General features: G+C 45.1%; 1 protein-coding gene across 1 annotated transcript in view; it reads left to right on the top strand.

Moving 5' to 3' along the window:
* Positions 1-19,087, top strand: part of FARP1 (FERM, ARH/RhoGEF and pleckstrin domain protein 1) — a 291,979-nt gene that overhangs the window by 210,409 nt on the left and 62,483 nt on the right. Inside the window, exons 6-13 of the mRNA XM_024740029.1 lie at positions 4,543-4,640; positions 9,238-9,352; positions 10,412-10,559; positions 13,140-13,235; positions 14,675-14,838; positions 15,540-15,608; positions 17,905-17,980; positions 18,783-18,963. Coding sequence (XP_024595797.1) covers positions 4,543-4,640; positions 9,238-9,352; positions 10,412-10,559; positions 13,140-13,235; positions 14,675-14,838; positions 15,540-15,608; positions 17,905-17,980; positions 18,783-18,963 — 947 coding nt within the window. The remainder of the gene's footprint in view (positions 1-4,542; positions 4,641-9,237; positions 9,353-10,411; positions 10,560-13,139; positions 13,236-14,674; positions 14,839-15,539; positions 15,609-17,904; positions 17,981-18,782; positions 18,964-19,087) is intronic.

Here is a 19,087-nt window from a genome sequence, read left to right as displayed (position 1 = left end):
TTCCGACCGATCTGATAAATTCCTCAAGTGACACAAGCTCAGCTGGACGTAGCAGGTTTGGGGGTTTGTTGTCGCTGTTTTCTGGCTCCCAGTGTTAACTGACATTTTAGAAATCTTTTCCGAGGAGAGAATTCCTTTGGCTCTGGGGTGATAAAATTGATAGGAAGTTTAGAAGCTCCCCGTTGCTTTCCGCTTTGTCACAAGGTATGCCGGGAAGGCGACTTCCCAGATCCAAAGTGGTGTTCTCCCACACTCTCAAATTCCTATTCAAGCAGAAATGTAAGGATGGGACCATTGAGATGCCAGGCAGTTTTCTATGGCAGATGGTGAAGGAGGGAGCGTTTGGGAGAAGCCCTATATGGACACTACTTCATAGGCGGAGGAGGTGCAGACAAGAGTGAGACAGAGAGAAACGGGCCCACAGTTCAGCAGACTTTAAGTGACTGGAGCTGCAGCTGATTCTTCGGGCCTCCAGGAATAGCTTTCAGCTTCCCATTTATATAGATCGAAGATTAAATTGCCCTTTGCTGTTAAACAAGCTGAATTCCTTTCTATTTATTGAACTACCCTCTCACGGGAGCTCTTGTCCTACTGACATCAGGGCTCAGGCATCTAGAAGGAGAAAAGTACTGACTCCCAGATGCAAGTTTAAAACCGCTTGGGGGAGGGGTCTTTGGAAAAGAAGTTAGCAGGCTTTCTTCTGGCAGAGCTCAGAATCACTTGGCTGTGCTGGTGAGGTCAGACGTACTCCACTACTCTCTGAGCGTCGCATCTGACGTGGGATCCAGTTTCTACTTGGCTGTGTTCTTAAAGGTGCAGGGACCTATCAGAATTTGCTGCTCTGCGGGGCCTGCTGCAGTGTTGCCCTTTGGCTGCCAGAGACCTCGTACTGTACACTGAAGAAGGAAAGAGAGACGAAGAGCTCCCGGGTGAAATAAATTGAAACAGGCATGTTTAAACCATGGCATCGAGATGGGTGTGATTTCCTGCCCTGTGGTCCCTGGAAGTGACAGCCCCTCTGATTGGCCCTGCTGCTGTCATCGCCTCCCTCCTCACATCCATCCTTCCTCCAAGGAGAGTTGATTCCGTTTTGAGCCCTTCATGTGAATTTGATTGGAGCTGCTTCCGTTTAGAATGCAAAAGGTGCTGCGGAATTTCTAAAGTTAGCCCTGCAGCCAGCGTGCGGGACTTACAGCTGTCTTTACGAGAAGATGAGACGGTACCCAGGAAGGTCTTTCTCAGATTACAAGGGCCTTAGCACAAGTCAGCGTAATCAGGGAGTGACAAAGTCCTCCCGCAGTTGGCAACGGGCCGCTCGTCCTCTGTCTAAAGAGGTGAGCTCTCGGAACCCAGCGCCGTGTCGCCACCCACAGGAGACCCTCCCCAGAGGCCCCGAAGCCTGTCGGACCCTGACCCTGAGCCTGTCCCTGGACACAGCATCCTGTGTTTGAACTGGTAGCTGTTACCATATTGGAAACATCATGCTTTTAAAACATACGTTCTTCCTACTTAGGTAAAAACTAACCACACAGATAAGAATTAAAGCCTGTCGTTCTAAGTGTTGGCTTCAAGAAACAATGACCACTGCCTAATCCAGAGATACGGTTTGTACCACATCTTCCCATATAAACCTATGTGCTGATGTTGTGATTACTTTATATGCTCTGCCATTCTCTACTGTGACTTTCCAAGGAGAGAGACAGAGACAGAGAGAGAAAAGAAAGTGAATGAACGAATGAATAAACATTACATTGGGGGGGTGGATAAAGGTCAACTGTTGTCAACTAGTGGATCTGTGGGTGTTGTTTTGTTTTGTTTCTGGTTACAGAATGCCTCTGTAGTTCTTTAGTTCTTAATCATGGAATTTCCTAAACGACTTAAAGGGGATTCATTTTTCTTTTATTTAAAAAATTAATTGCTAACATATACTGAATGTTTTCATTCTGGTCACTATGCTTTCCATGTATTATCTCATTTAATTCTTAAGGCCACCTCTATGGTTAGTCGTGTTAAAAGCCCTTTTTTTTGGCTTCCCTGGTGGTGCAGTGGTTGAGAATCTGACTGCTAATGCAGGGGACATGGGTTCGAGCCCTGGTCTGGGAGGATCCCACATGCTGCAGAGCAACTAGGCCCGTGAGCCACAACTACTGAGCCTGCGCGTCTGGAGCCTGTGCTCTGCAACAAGAGAGGCCGCGATAGTGAGAGGCTCGCGTACCGCGATGAAGAGCGGCCCCCGCTTGCTACAACTAGAGAAAGCCCACGCACAGAAACGAAGACGTAACACAGCAAAAATAAATAAATTAATTAATAAAATCCTACCCCCAACATCTTCTTTAAAAAGATAAGCCCTTTTTTTAAAAAAAAAAATTAAAAAGAACCCTTTGTTATTATAAAAGTAGTCAATGTACAGTGTAGAAAGTTAGAATATACAGGTAAACAAGACTAAGAAGATAAAACTACTGTGTTCTTGCTGCCCAGAGCTGAGCGTTATTAACACATCAGTGAGAGAGCCTTTCTGATTTTTTCTGTGCATATACATGTACTGTTCATCTCATCTGGTACCGTGGCCGTACTCAAATGTCCCCCTTTGTTCCCCAGATGTCGTTTATATCTGCTCATCTAACGTGAAGTTCACTGTAGGACCACGTTGCATCTGGTTGTTATGCCCTTTGGACCTCTTAATCTAGCAGAGTCCCTCTTTTTTTTTCTCTTTGTGATACCATCTTGTTGAAGAAACTGAACCGGTCGTACTATAAAATAGCCTACCTGGGGCTTCCCGGTGGCACGTGGTTGAGAGTCCGCCTAACGATGCGGGGGACACGGGTTCGTGTCCCGGTCCGGGAAGATCCCACGTGCCGCGGAGCGGCTGGGCCCGTGAGCCATGGCCGCTGAGGCTGCGCGTCCGGAGCCTGTGCTCCGCAACGGGAGAGGCCACAGCAGTGAGAGGCCCGCGTACCGCAAAAAAAAAAAAAAAAAAAAAAAAGCTACCTGCTAAATTTGTCTGGTTGCCTCCTGTTTAGCTTATTCCTCTGTCTTCTGTATTTCCTGCCAACTAGACCTTAGTTCTAAAGGATACAAGTTAAACATTCTTGGCTAGAATCCCATCCTAAGTGATGTCCTGTGTTCCCTGTTTCATTAGCGATGCTGAGATTGACCACTGAGTTAAGGGTGGTGACATTCTGACCTTTCCATTGTGACGGAAAGTCATATGACTTTGTATGCAAATGTCCAAACTCCTAAGTGGTTTTTATACTGATTAACAATCCTTGCCAAGTCAGTAATTTCTTTAGAGATGTGGGATGAGGGTTTTATAATTATGTTATTTTTGCTGTGTTATTTGTCGGTGTTCTTCTGTAAAGTAGAACTTTGCCCCATCTACTTAGATTGTCTGTATATCCTGAAATACCCTTCCTACTGGAGAGGCAGATTACATGCCCAAGTTTTTGCCTTGGGTTACCAGTTTCCTAAAAAAGAATTTCTTGAATAGACTCCTCAAATGGTGATACAGTCTACTTTTTCTGCTTTCTATTTTTATGACTATTATAATGGACTCATAAAGTTTTATTAGTTCCATGTGTTTCAGTTCACTTTAATCATTCTTTATTGCTACTCAAGTTGTCACAACTTTGGCCAGTGGCCGCCCCTTCAAGGTTTTTTTCCCCCCCTTTTAATATAACCCATTTATATTTGTAAGCTGCCTTGCTCTCTGGCATAACTAGATCTTCCAGGCTTGCTTTGTACCTTCCTCTGCCCCACACCTGGAACCTACCATTTCTGCAAGGTCCTACCTCTGTATCCTTCACATGGGTAGTTGTGTGAGAGCCAGAATCTGGTTGCTAAAGGTTGCTGCCGAAGTCACGCTCCTTCTAGACAGTGGGCAAAACTAGCAGATATCTTTCTAAAAATCTGGGCTTCCCTGGTGGCACAGTGGTTCAGAGTCCGCCTGCCGATGCAGGGGACGTGGGTTCGTGCCCCGGTCCGGGAAGATCCCACGTGCCGCGGAGCAGCTGCGCCCGTGAGCCATGGCCGCTGAGCCTGCGCATCCGGAGCCTGTGCTCCCGAAAAAAAGCCACTCTTGTGTTTCCAGTTCCATTGGCAAGGCTCTTCCTAACCATGATAGCCTACTGTTATTGTCTGAGCCATAAAGCCATTTTTAAAGTATACTCGACTGATCTGTGAAAAAATTTTAAATGTGTGCTATACCCTGCAAAAATAGGGTGGTAAGTTATAGTCTTAATTACTTACGGCTGTATCTCTCCATATAAAATGGAATGCATTACTCATTGTGTGGAAAGATTGCAGCATATGTCTCCCGGTGCTTGAAGGGAGGTGTGAATATTTACATTGCAGCCAGTAGCACCAGGAATTCATCCTTCCTGCGCAGACTTTCTTGTTCTTTGGCTTATATTTCTTTAGGTCCTCACTGTGTGGGCAAGTTGCCAGTGAGCAAAGTGAGCCTGACTTTGTTGCCAAACCTCCCCACCCTCTTTGCTTGACACCCATCTCTGTGTGTCTGACGCCCGTCTCTCTTCGTATTCGCAGGTACCTATTTGCTCTGCAGGTGAAGCAGGACCTGGCTCAAGGCAGGCTGACGTGTAGTGACACCAGCGCTGCCCTCTTGGTCTCACACATTGTGCAATGTAAGTTCCGTTGGTTTCCTTCAGAAATCCTGTGGGAAATAACACAGTGGTCTGCCTGGTGGGGAGAAAACTGACGTCCACTGAAAGCAATACTGTCTTTGTCTTACATGCTCTTAGCATGAAACCCAAGGGGTAGAAAACAGTACTCCTAACTTTGTGTATATGTACTCCCGCACCAAATGCTGACCCGGGAATTTGTGTTCTGGTGTTTGTCTCCTCTTTCTGAGGACTACGCGTTTGTTGAAAACTCAGTTGACTCAAAGGAGAAGCTTGGCTACACGGTGGCAAAGTAGACTGAACTCGTTCTGTCCTGTTCTTGCATTTAATATTCATCATTGAATATGGCCCATTAGCCTTCAGACATAAAACTGTCAAAGATTTCCCTTCTTGTATTCTGCTCAAGAGTTCAGTAAACCAAGACACATGAAGCTGGACGGAACCCAAGTGATGCTTGAAGCTACATATTTTAACTTTCTTCCTCTAGACAAAGGATAAGTTAGATTGTGCTCATTCGAAGGCTTCCTGACTACTCACCTGGGCATTTTTTTTGTCTTGGTCAAGGCAGAAGTTACTTGAAATGGAATATACACATTATGTTTCAGGAAGGAAATTATGTATCTAGACCAAGGTCAACATCTAAAAGCACTAGTATAAAAAAAATGGTGCTAGCATATCATTCTAAAATTTCCATTGTATACAAAGTAGTCCCATATAATCAGCCCCATCCTGTCCAGATAACTGCCCAGTTAACAAGCTTTCCACAGGTTTGTAGGAAGGGTCACTCCCAGTAGTCAACAATTACCTTAGTCCAAAATGATGAGGTGTTTCTAGAGACCATGCTTATCTTCCTTTTTGGGGATGGCCATTGTTGAATATCTGCCAGACTTAGTAGATGGATGTTTTCTTATTAATTTGAAAAACTGATGTGAGAAAGAAAAGACAGGCCGAAAAGAAAAAAGTAGGTGAACTTTTAAAACTTTACTATGTTCCAGCTCTGTGTATATTATCTCATTTAATTCTTATAACAACCCTGTGAGCTCAGTACTGTTATCCCCATTTTAAAATGAGGAAGCTCTGACACAGAAAGTCACATGACTTTTGCCTTTCCCGTGTTTGGTCTTCTCTCTTCTTACAGCGACAGTGGACAGAGGAGGGCTTTGAATCAGGCAGACCTCGTTTCTGTTAGTTGATTGTTCACCCTGGCAAGTTACTAAGCCACCAGCCTCTCTTTCCTTTGGAACAGGGGGATAATAGAATCTGTTTCATAACAGATGGAAATGAAATGATAGCATCAATATTCAGCATATGTTAGGTGTTCAATAAACATACCCTCCTTTCTTTATCCTCACTCACCTAGGGCCCTCCCTTTCCAAACAATGGGAAATTTCGACATAAAGCTTCCTTACTGGAATAGCAACTTCAGCAAAGGTCTCTGACCCTGGGCCTTTGGTGAGAGAAATTTAGTCGGCTATTCCTGATGCCATTCGGCCTTGTAGCCCCTTCCTCCTAAGGCCCTTCCTTTTTAAAGAAAGAGTGAATCTTCCTTTTTAAACAAGGAGTGAATCTTGCTTGCACACATGGGAAGTGGAGGGTCACGGGAATCCAGAAAACCATGTGCTCGGTCTGACGGACCCCTCACCCCCAGACACCAACAAGGGGCTCAAAATCCCCTGAGAATCTTGAGTTCTCCAAAGGAAATGAAATAGGTGGGTTCAGAAGTATTTCTGCTATATCTATACTCTGTGATACACAGTTGCGTGACACACTGTTTCTATAACCTCATACTTAAAAAGCCCCATTTCTGTATTTTTAAGCATCCTGTACATTCTGTCATGGAAGGAGAAATTTCACAGAGTCCTCTGTGAATAGTGTGTTCATTTAAATTATTGGTAGTTATTGACGTCATCAGTAAGGTAGGAGAGGTCAACTCATCTCCCTTCTGCAGAAGCGATATTAATGCTGATGGAAAATTATCTCTCGTGAGCTATATTTTCATCTCCTCTGTATCTATACACGCAATCTGATTTTTAAAAAAATTTTCCTCCCTTTTCATTTGAATTCACGGAGTCATCTTTCACATAGTCTGTAATTGTTTTCATCGGTTCCTCTGTTGCTGGCCTTAGGTATCCCCTGTATATATTTCAGACTTTTAATACTCTCTAGTTGATTATGAGTAGACCAAGTGGGACAAGCTGGTGAAGAGAAGAATCAAACACTATTTGGACCTGACGTAACAGAGGAGGCATGGTGGGGCTAGATTTCTAGCAGGTTGTGTGTGCGTCCATTCTGAGGATTGTACCTGGCAGAACAAGTTTGTGCAAACACATCCTCATGAGACTTCTCACAGGATTTGGGGGTGGGGGTGGTCTTATTTTTTTGCCAAGAGTAGACTGCTAACCAAGTTAGTGTATACATCAGCTGATACAACGCCTTTAATTAAAAATAGTCATATCTTGTACATTACAGTTCTCAGACTCTCCAGACATAAGGAGGTGCCTACTTCCACGTTTCCAAGAAGAGAGCATGTGGGAGAATGTGGATTTCACAGTCGTGTTGCCCTTGCATTTGGGGAGTTGAAAAGCAAGTGACTCTGAGGAAAAGACAGTTTAGGCATATTGACCCTGATGCCAAAGGAAAAACTGGAATTCTTAGCTCGTTCATGTTGAATTATGGAAAAGGCTCTGTTATAAAATCCATATATGTTAAGAAACCCAAACTTAAAACTCGTAAGAAATTTAGGATTTAGGTGAGTCCCCTCTCCCTCCCACATACGCAGTCCGTCTTCATTATTTGCAGATGGCATGTTTGCAAATTCACCTGCTCTCTGAAATTTATTTGTAAGCCCAGAATCAATACTGTGAGTGCTTTCACGGTTACTTGCAGACATGCGCAAGAGGGTAAAAAAATTGGAGTCGCCCCTCCCTCACCTCCCCAGTGGAGGTCGGAGGAGGTGATGCTCTGCCTTCTGGTTTCAACTGTCATACTGGATACAAGTGTCCTTTTTGTGATCTCTTTGGAGCCACGCCTTTTGCATTTCTGTGCTTTCTGTTGATTTCCCTGTTTTAAATGGCCCCCAAGCATCGTTGCTGAAGTGCTATGTAGTGTTCCTGAGCGCAGGAAGGTTTCGATGTGCCTCACGGAGAAAGTAAACACAGGTGTTTACGGGTATAGATAAGCTTCGTTCAGACGTGAGTTACGTGCTGCTGGCCGTGGGTCCAGTGTTAACGAATCAACGAGGTACATAAAGTAGGATGTCTTTCAACAGAAAACAAGGTTAGTTGGTGAAAATGTTTCAAGGGTCTCGCAGGAACCTAACCCTGTATTTCCCCTGGGAATGATGGTTTAGTCTTCACTAACTCGACGTGCGTGGGGACTTGATGCAACAGCACTACCGTGAATAATGAGATGAACTGTGCTTGCTTGAGGCCGGATAGGAGGAAGTGCAGAAAAGACAGTGTCACCATCGCCGTGGCAAACCAGTGAGGAGGATGGCAGTATGGCCACTCCTGCACAGTTTCCTGTGATGGAGGGTGGCAGCTTTACTCAGGGAAGGTGAAATTTGTTCACAAAGTGCAACTAGGAAATAATGTTATTGATTTGCCATGGCAGTGAGAAGCTAGTGGGTGACTGATTCTTCCAATGGCCCAGCTGGTGCCAAGCAAATATTCTCAGTGGCTGTGATTTATAGCAACACATAGGCCACATCCTGCATGATCACTGGGGTGCATTGCCCAGAGTGTGACAAGCTGCTTCACGTGACAAAGTGAAAATTAGGCTTACTTTTATTGTAAACAGTTGGACTCTGGTCGTTTTATTAAGCTTGTTACACAGACTATATGATAAAGGCACGCTGTTCCATCTGTATTAAATTGCTGTAAACTGAGCTGGAGCTAGTGTTAAGGTACAATTATTCATTTAAAGCTCTATCCTTTAGTTTTCCAGATTAGAGCAATTTGGGGACTTGAGAAGATTATGCATTCACTTCCTTGTAGACTACAAATTTGTAAGAATTTGCGATCTGATCTGTCATTTCTGACAACACAACTACACAAAATTTAAGACACTTGAATTTATGTTTGCCAAATTAGATTATGTACGTTTACCCCTAGTTATAATCGTCTTTTCTCTACATGGTAAAGCATTTGGGATTTGCACTAATAATTGCTATACGTGTGTCTCCAAAGTTGATTTTGTCAAGCCCTGAAATTCTGGGGCTTATTTAGAAGTCAGAAGGCCTTAATCCACATAACTGGAATGTACTGCCTGAAGTAGAAGTGAACCCCTAGTTGGGATGGGGAGGAAAGAAACAAACCAGGAACACGGATGGCTAAAGATGGATGATTCTGAAGTTTTCTTTTCAACTGGTAGAGATGAGAAAAAGCGGAAACTGTCATCTTACGTTGGCACGGTTGTTAAACATGCCCTTACAGCCACCGCTTCTCACATCTAGCCCTTAGGATACCTACCAGCTGGGATTGCCTTGTGTTGTCTGCTAGTTTTTCCGGTTTGCTAGTTGGGGAACAATCTACTGGGAGTATAACAAATTGTGAAGTATTAATCATATGTGGCTGGTTTTTCTTTCTCTCTTCCTTTGTAGCTGAGATTGGGGATTTTGATGAAGCATCGGACAGAGAGCATTTAGCAAAAAATAAGTACATACCTCAGCAAGATGCACTAGAAGACAAAATTGTGGAATTTCACCATAACCACATGTAAGTCTCCTTTGTTGCTTCCTACTTGCTTTGAGCTCCTTCTCTCTGTCCTTCGACATACGTGGATACACACACACACACACACACACACACACACACACACACTCATCGGACAGAGAGCATTTAGCAAAAAATAAGTACATACCTCAGCAAGATGCACTAGAAGACAAAATTGTGGAATTTCACCATAACCACATGTAAGTCTCCTTTGTTGCTTCCTACTTGCTTTGAGCTCCTTCTCTCTGTCCTTCGACATACGTGGATACACACACACACACACACACACACACACACACACACGTGACTTATTGGGAAGAAATATACAAAGGGTGAGGGAAGAGAGCGCAGAGGCTCAGTGAGTGTTGTTTCTTATCCTGGACTATTGGTAACACAGGTTACCCACTCAAGACCAGACCTCTGGGCTCCTTGCTTGCTTTCCTATGAGACCAGAGTAACACTGGAATTTAGGACACCCCGTGCTTTGGAGTAAAAGGAAGAGTATAAGACCAAGTACCAGGAAATCAGGAAGAGGACATGATAACTAGGGACAGTATAAGAATATTGTGAAAATGGAGAACCTTTGCGCCACGTCCATTCTGGTTTTCTGTTTTGATCAATAAAATATTTTCAAAGCCTTCTCTGCTCCTTTTGTTTTCGTTGTTGTCTTTCAAGGAAGGCACTTGAGTCTTGGTGATAGTGGCCTTGACAGTGTTGAACTTTGCAAGTTTAGGGCTACTGTAAGTGACTGGAAACTTGTTTCAACATGGTCGTGTTTTGCTTTTATATGACCTTAAAGGAAACTCTTTGAGATTCCAAAAAACTGGCCGAGTTTGAGATAGACTTTTGGGGGTTTTGTGTTACACAAGCAATAGAGCTTTTGTTCCAGTTGCTCAACTTCGGATTATAATGAATGGGAGGCCGGGTGTCATCCGATCGGGTAGCCCCATTGTTGGTGATGAAATGCCTTTTTCTTTCCGAAGAGAAGATGCTTAATCTTGAATTCATAGACACGGAGAATTCAAATCTCCTGGCCTTTCTCTTGAATTTTTGTTTTGTCAGTGGACAAACACCCGCAGAATCGGATTTCCAGCTCCTGGAGATTGCCCGCAGGCTGGAGATGTACGGCGTCCGATTGCACCCAGCTAAGGACCGGGAAGGCACTAAGATCAACCTGGCTGTGGCCAACACGGGGATTCTAGTGTTTCAGGTAAGAGCGTTTAGAACCAGCTCGGTTCCCCTGGTGTTGCAGAGATAAGAGTTGGCCCTTCAACTCTGATTCCAAGTTGGGTGGTCCAGGCTAAGACCTCTGAGAGTTATTTTTAGGTGAACAGGGAAAAACAAACCTCATCTCAGGGTTTCCTGTTTCTGTCCAGACCCTCAGACTTGCAGATTTCATTTCCTTTGCTTTGCTCTGGTTGGGGAATCCAAGACTGCAGGTTTGTTTGCAGGTATTGCCTTTGTAGGATCATAGAAATCCCAATCTCTCTGTTGACCTAACTTTGAACATAGTATAATGGAATCAAGATTTCAGATCCCCAATATAAACACGTTTTCACACTTGCCCATGATAGTCATCTGACTTTTTTTTAACCTAATTTGGGTTCTTTTTTTTTTTTTTAACCTGATTTGGGTTTTACCTAAGTTAGCTTGTTTGTGGTTTCACATTTACCTAACTTAGAAGATGTAGCAGTTTTATAAATTCACAGAAGCTATGTCCATGTCCTGCTGTAATTTTGCGGCTACGCACATACTGCTCTTGGACCCTTACCTGTGTTTTACATAAGGACATAGCGCTCTGCACTCTGACGCGTGTGCACCCTTGACCACACTGCCGCTGTACTGCCATTGACTGATGCATCTCTTTTTCTTGACAATTTCATTGAAGTATTACTGACATGCAATTAAGTGCACACATTTAAAGCATGCTGTTCTTAAATATGTATAAGTTCTTAAATATGTATATCCTGTGAAACCGTCAGTGAAATCAAGACAGTGAACATATTCATCACCCCAAAGGTTTCCTCAAGACTTCTTTCTTTTTTTTTTATATTGAAGTCGTTGGTTCACAATATTATATTAGTTTCAGGTACATGACATAGTGATTGAATAGCTTATAGGTTATACTCCATTTAAAGTTGTTATAAAATATTGCCTAGTAATAAACTATAATGGAAAAGAATTTTTTAAAGACTATAGATGTTTACATATATATATATAAATACATATAACAGAATCATTTTGCTGTACACCTGAAACTTACCCAGTATTGTAAATCAACTATACTTCAATTAAAAAAAATGATACCTAATTTAAAAAAAGAATATATATATATATATATATATATATATTGCCTAGATTCCTTGTGCTGTACAATATATCCCTCAAGGCTTTCTCTTTTAAACAAAAGTGCTTTGGTTTCAAAGGGGTATGAAGAAAGCATCTGACCCTATTTCATCTCATGAAATAGGGTCAGATTTCACCCAGTTTTGAAGGTGTAAATAGGTGCATGACCTAAAACTCTTTTTTTGAGCTTTGCCAGATTGGGTTACATTTCCCCCTTCGTATTTTACCAAAGTAACCCCAGTGATTCTTTGCTCCTGTATCAGATGTTTACGACGGACAGTAATTACCAAAGGGTCCGTGTCCCAAGAGAAGTTGAAGTTGGGTTTCCTGTGGGACACTAGGAAGTGACATTTTGTGAGCAGCATGGTATTTGAGGGGGTGACTGTCCCTAATACCCACTGACCTGCAGAAATAATCTAGGCGTCCCTGATGAGATCAGTCCTACCATTCCACTTCAAAGTCAAAACGCTTAAACATTTCTAAAGATCATAGTCGGGGGAAGAGGTGCCTCGCAATTGAATTAATTTGCTTGGATTGTGTTTGAGACACTTGAAGTGTTGAGAATTGTTCCGTAATGTCATCATATACAAGGACAGTATCTTGAAATTAATCTCCTTGCCTGTGCCTAATTGCTTCATTCTAACCAATTTAAACGAATGATTCTGGTGTTCAAACGGGCTCGAGGAATTCTAATTTCAGTTGAGAGGACGGCACAGATAGGAGCTGGTATCTGGCGACTCCCCGCTGTGTCTCCCCCACTCCCACCTGGCGATCAAAGATGAAGATGTGTGCGTCCCTCCCGGAGACTGTTCTCTGGCCTCAGAGACACGCGGAGGGTGGGGTCTCCCCTCCCCGGCCCTGCTTGTGCTGTTGGAAGCAGAGCCGTGTGGACAGAGCAGGTGATCGCTAACCGCTGTGTTGCTTCTGTGGCTATACAACAGCTGCTGGTTAAGGCACATGCCCGGGAATCTCATTCTGCTGCGGTAACCGTGTGATTTCGAGCAAGTTAAAATCTAGCCATGCTGCAGTTTCCACAGGTGTAGAATGAAGATAATAAATCCAGCTCCCTGGGTTCCGTGTAAGGCTTCACAAGATAAGGGCTGTAGAGGACTTGGGACAGTGCCTGGCACTCGGCCCGTGATGGTCGCCAGTAGTTGTGGTGGTTATCATGGTGTTTATTTTTATTTATCTTTCTCTGTATGAGCCCCTCGGCCAGCCTCTTCTCTCCCTGGAGGCAGACTTAATTTGAAGGCCAGATCATGTAATTAGTGAGAAACAATGATCCAGGAAGGGAAGGGGGTCATCCCTCAGTCGCAGAGCCTGGGAATTCTCCAGCAAGAGGCATTCTTAGGAGTGGGAGAACGTCAGCCCTCCTTTCAGCTCCCGACTCGCATGTTGCTTGTCATTCATTTCCCGGCTCACTGGCCGATACCTTTGTTCTCAGGGTTTTACGAAGATCAATGCCTTCAACTGGGCAAAGGTGCGGAAGCTGAGCTTCAAGAGGAAGCGCTTTCTCATCAAGCTCCGCCCAGATGTGAACGTAAGTGCCTCTCGGGAGAGAGGGGGAGACCAGTGAGCCCCCTTGGGGCGGGGCGGGTCCCGCTAGGGTGCAGGTGGAACCCACGGCCGGCAGCTCTCCAGGTGTCTGCCAGTCTGTACTGTGTATCCAGACGCTCGGTCCCTCCGCAGCTGTCCTCAGCAGTGGACAGAGGGCACAGATGTGTGCCCAGGGAGGGGTCACTTCGCTGTGCGCCTACGGGCCGCCCCCTCCTGTGCAGCCGCCGTGTCTCCAGCCTCGGCCACCTCGACAGCCCGTTCAGCATTCTGCCGTGCTCCAGGTCTGTCCCTCCCCACCCAGGGGCGCTCCTGCTGTAGTCCCCAGCCCCTGACGGCGCACTCTCACGAGCTGACCCGGCCCCTCCCCTAGCACACTTCCCGAAGACCCTCCCTTTAAAGATGTCGCTCACGTGGCGCCAGGTCAGAGAAGGAAGAAAGCGTTTTCTCCATCCGCCATAAAACTAGGGATGGATGGGCGCCAGGGTGCTGATGCCCGCAACCAGAACTGGACTGCTTTCTCCCATGGGGGTAAAAAAAGATTATAAATGGCAGTCTAGGTTTATAGTAATTTGGTTACATTATGGATGAAATAGGTTTTTATGGCCTGATTTGGGAAACAGGCACCCACTGGAAGTTGTTTCCTATGAGAAGACGTGTTTTGAGTCCAAAAGGCTGGGTACTGCAGCACGACTTGTCTGTGAGTTGAGGCTGCACTACCGAGAACTGTGAGATTTCTCCCAAAATGGCCGGAACCGCTGAGAATGTTAAGGGCTGTGGTAACATTTGTTTATATAATACGGTCACTTAAATTGAGAGCATTCAGTCTATAAGTAGAAAATTACCATATCCCCTTTCCCAAATCAAAGGACATGAATTTTTCAGCCTTGGGTGATACTTCAGTGCTCCAGAAAAAATGTTCATTTCCTGTATGGTCCCTGGGGCCACCTGGAGGCTGGAGCCATATGCTTTCTGATGGAGAAAAGGTTTAAGTACAATATTCAGAGTTGGCATGAGCCGTGGGGGAGAAACCAGAAAGAAGAAGTGTGTTTCAGTTATTCTAAGGAGGCAGAAAAGGCATTTCAGTACTTGGATATTTTTTTAACGAAGGAAATGCAAGCCAAGTGAACAGCATTTGTTTATGATTTCTGTCCAAGGGAATGTTACAACTTCTGCTGAGTACCCCCATTTTCTGCGTGTTCCTCTAAGGAATTACGTGGGGAAGAAAATGGTTGAACGATGATGACTACATTTCGTCATGAGGAACAAATGTATTTTACTAAATATGTGGATTTATGGTCACGCTATAATAAAATACACAATTGAAATTTTATTGGACAAATTTGTTTTCTGCCCCCTTTCCCATATTGTAACTGAATGTCTCTGGGTAATGGAAAAAACCGAAGTGTTATTTTCTCTTTCTAGAGCTCATACCAGGATACCTTGGAATTCCTAATGGCCAGTCGGGACTTTTGCAAATCCTTCTGGAAAATCTGTGTTGAACATCATGCCTTTTTTAGACTTTTTGAAGAGCCCAAACCAAAGCCAAAGCCTGTTCTGTTTAGCCGAGGGTCATCGTTTCGGTTCAGGTAAGGATTCTGCTTCACATCTCTCTGTTCGCCATGTGGTCATTTTCCCCAAGACTTTCCTCGGGAAAGTTGGCTTCCAAGAGCTTTGGCTGATGGCATGTTTGCTGGGTCATCACAGAAGGCTCCTGGCAGCCCCTTGGTGTGTTCAGTTTGAACGTTAGGTAGCCACTAGGCAGTCTCCCCAGCCACAGACAACGCGTAGAGGAACTCTTCTAATTCGGAAAGGATTTCCTTTCTCTGTAGAAGCAAAAGCACCTCGTTAACACTTGTTGTAGCTTCACCGAATGCTATGTAGACCTGCCCATCACTGGTTCAATTTCTCACTCATTCTTTCAGCCAATCTTCGAGTGTCTACTGCATGTCAGATTCTGCTCTAGGTGTTGGGGGTACACTGTGAACAGAGCTATCCCTGCCTTCATGAAGTGTACAGGATCTTGGGATGGTTGCTTAATAATCAAACACAGAATCGTTAAGTTGTTGAGTTCATTGAACTTTTTCTGTCGTGTATAAGGGAAATATCAAGAGACAGAATGGACGCAAAAGCACAGTTTCTCTTGGGACTGCTTTCATCCCGGGCTAGCTGAGAAAACTCCCGTGTCTCCCAGCTGTGGGAGGGAGGCGAGATGGTGGAGGGCTGTGCTGAGTGTGAAATGAGAACGCCTTGCTGTCTTCTCCGCCCCCTCTCGTGGTCTTCATTTTAGTGGCCGGACTCAGAAGCAGGTTCTTGACTATGTTAAAGAAGGAGGACATAAGAAGGTGCAGTTTGAAAGGTAAGAGAAACGTCAGTGCCACTTGCGATTTGGGAGGAGTCGTTCTCTGCAGGCAGTGGTGCTCTAAGCGGCTAAGCATCGCTGCCCCCAGGCCCGGTGAGCTAGAGAATCGCTGCCGCCCGGTCAGTCTCGGCCGGTTCAGTGTTAGGAACAGCTGAGGCCCGGGGGACACTTAACTCCAGGGTGAAAGGAAGCCAGCAGAGGGCAGGGATGCAAGAGGAACACGAGCTGACAGAGGGGGTAAAGCGCTGTAAAAACCTACTCACCGGTGAGTCCTTAAATATTTGGGGATTTGAATTCGAAGTATTTCTATAAACTTTTTTTTTTTAAATTGGAAAAATTGCAAACCCTTTTCTTTAGGTTTTTTTTTAATTAATTTTTATTGGAGTGTAGTTGATTTACAATGTTGTGTTAGTTTCAGGTATACAGCAAAGTGAATCAGTTATACATACATCCAACCTTTTTAGATTCTATTCCCATATAGGTCACTACAGAGTACTGAGGAGAGTTCTATAAACCTGTTAATTCGGTAACGTTTGAAGAGAAACAGGATTTATTGTTGTTGTTAGCAAATGCTGATAGCTCTTATTGTATGCCAGGCACTGTTCCAAGCCCTTCAGACATAGGAACTCATGGAGTCTTCATACCTGCTCTGTGAGGTCCGTGCTATTTTATTTCCTTTTTAAAGATGGAGACATGGCAGCTCAAAGATGTTGAGTAACTCGCCCAGGTCTCAGAGCTGGTAAGTGGGCCCTGGTCATCCAACTCCAGAGCTCACTGCCCTTCAGCACTGCTCTGCCCAGAGGGACTAAAAGAAAAGGGTGCAGGGGTGAAGGGATGGTGCGCCAGTGACTGTTCAGTTGCAAGTGTTTGTTTTAATGGTTTTCTTTTTTCAGTTTAACACATTTAAAAATTACAATAAAGCACAGAGGATACAGCAAACACCCATGTTCCTAGTACTTAGAATTAACTAGTCACATTTTAACATTGGTTTCTAGGATTTTATTTCTTCTTCCCTTATTTGCAGCTATCGTGGTTACAGATGTAGTGAAAACCCCCTTTAACCAACAGCCTTCATTACTTCCCTCCTTCCCTCCCCAGAGGCAACAACTACCTAATTCCTGTTACTTCTATTAGAAATATTCATGCACCCAAAAAGAACAGGCAGAACTGCTCTGGGGGTGTCCTTTTTCATTTATATAATCAGGATTACATTGTACGTAATCATGCGTCTTGCTTTTTAAAGCTGCCCTGATTTTGAGATCTATCTTAAGCATTTTATGGTATTGTGAAAGTATTACCTTTCAGGTATCTGATTCCCTGTTGAGAAACATTCAGGTTGTTTGGTGTTTTGTTTTGCTTTTGCTGAAACAGATGTGCTGCCTTGACCATCCTTGTATATTTCTCCTGGTGGAGACCTGGGGTCGTTTTTCCCTCCCTGTACATAGAAGTGTAATGTTCAGAAGGTTATCTGTATGCTTATCTAGATGTAGCAAAGCAAGCCCCACCATTTTCTCGGACGATCCACAATTAATCTTTTGAGGGTCGTATAAGAAGGGGTCTGCCTCTCTCTGACTCAGAATGTGCGTGCCCCGGAGCCTTGGTGTGTTAATTTGGAGTATTTTAAAGAAAAGCTGGATGGATATTGGAATTTAATCTGTATATTTATGCAGTTTCATGTGTTTGAGTACCTGAGAAGTTTCTCATGCTTGTCCCCTGGGAAGTTGGGGGCCGCCACACTAAGGGAAGGAAAAGATTAAAGGGAGGGTGTTGGTGGCATTAAAAGCCAGTGTCTTCTACTGTGGAGTCTGTAAATTCATTCCTGGGGCAGGGCCTTTTCTCTGAACTGAGCGCTGTGAAGGAGTAGCTCATTAGTGGCAGAGGCCTCTGTTATAGAACTGATCTAGAAAATCATTACCCAGAACACGCACATTGATTTCATATTGTTAGGCCAGGGCTTGCAATTCAGAGTGTGCTCGGGCCCAGCCAGCTTCTCCCTCCCAATGACATTTCCCGTAACTAGAGAGTAAGCGTTCAGTGGTAGTACTCCCAACCGGCTGGACCACTGCAGTGGGAGCTGGGAATGCTGAGAACGTTTTCAAGGCTGAAGCAAACCCCCGAATCCTACCAGTGATACAGAAAGGGTGACTGGGTCTGTCTCCAGGGAGCATTTATCCAAACTCCTTTGGGTGCCTTCACTACTGAGAGAATGCCTAATGCCGTTATTTTTCATGTGAAACCAATTAAAAAAAAACCAATTCGCCTAACTTTAGTTCTCTTGTGTGATTTCTCCCAGGAAACACAGCAAGATTCATTCCATCAGAAGCCTTGCTACGCAGCCTGCAGAGCCGAATTCAGAAGTGCCAAAACAAGTCAGTGATGGTGATAGTCACTATTATAGCTCTGTTTTCCACCAAACGTCCTCTGCTGAGGACTGGCTTTCCTAGTCTGCTTTGTTGTTCTTCATCCTTCCACTTCGGGGTGTTTTCTAGAGGAGGGTCTAGCCGTGTGCCCTGGCTCTGACCAGACACGGGCTCTGTGCTTCTCGCCCTGGCCTGTATCCTTTCCCCTCCTCCCTCCCATGCCCTGGCCCCAGGGAAGTTTGCTCTATTGGCCTGAACTCAGCTTAGGGCTGGAACCATCCAGGGCCAGAGCTGAGCCCACCCTCCAGCTAAACGGCTGCGCTTGTGTGAAGAGATCGGGATTTAGCTCGGCGGCAGGGGCGGGGGCGGTGGTGGTGACGGGTGTAGCTCCCCTTGGCTGCCAAGGTCAGAACCTTGCACTGGCGCAGGACCGGACGGTGCGTTCCCAGGGCTCATGTTACAGAGCAGCGACCACAGTTGGCAACAAGACACATCACCGCTCTTGCTCTGAGGGTGGCCAGAGCTCGTTTTCCCTGGAGTTGGTCTCTGGATGAGCTTTCAGGGTTTTCTCTACAAGAGAATAAGAACTTTGTTGGGAAAGAACATGAAGGCAGTCTCACTGTGCGAATCCAGAGAGCCTGTAAGCTGCCCGTCCTGCCCTTAGGCATCGAAACAAAGACGTTTTTGTCATTTGTCTGAAATCCGTGTCAGCTCGCCTTTGGAGGTCCACGGTGCCTTTCCTCCTCCGCCTGCCCCCACCCCCTCAGGAAGTCAGTCCCCTGTGGGCCAGAAGGACCGTCTTCTTCCATAGAAACTTGGGACGCCCAAGAGGAGACTGCCGGTCCTGGAAAGCAGAGGCACTGCCTCACCTGTGCTGCTGGGGACCCCGCACTGTCGGCTTCCACACCCTGAGAGAACGTTCTGGATCCTGACCAGACAGCCTCGGGAATGCCCGATTCCTCACAGGGTGCTTTGTTCTAAGACCGGGGAGGGCAGGCTTTCTTTGGCAACCCTTGGCCACTCGATGCTTCAGGAGATGCCGTTAAGTTGGACTCCGCGTCTCTGTCTCTTTCATCCGTGGTGTAACCTCTCCCTTTTCTCTTCATCTCCCTCCCC

This window comes from Neophocaena asiaeorientalis, unplaced genomic scaffold, assembly GCF_003031525.2.
Source record: "Neophocaena asiaeorientalis asiaeorientalis breed wild unplaced genomic scaffold, Neophocaena_asiaeorientalis_V1.1 scaffold9, whole genome shotgun sequence".
Taxonomy (NCBI): domain Eukaryota; kingdom Metazoa; phylum Chordata; class Mammalia; order Artiodactyla; family Phocoenidae; genus Neophocaena; species Neophocaena asiaeorientalis.
The sequence above is the reverse complement of the archived record's forward strand: the minus strand, read 5'-3'. Positions and strand labels throughout refer to the sequence as shown.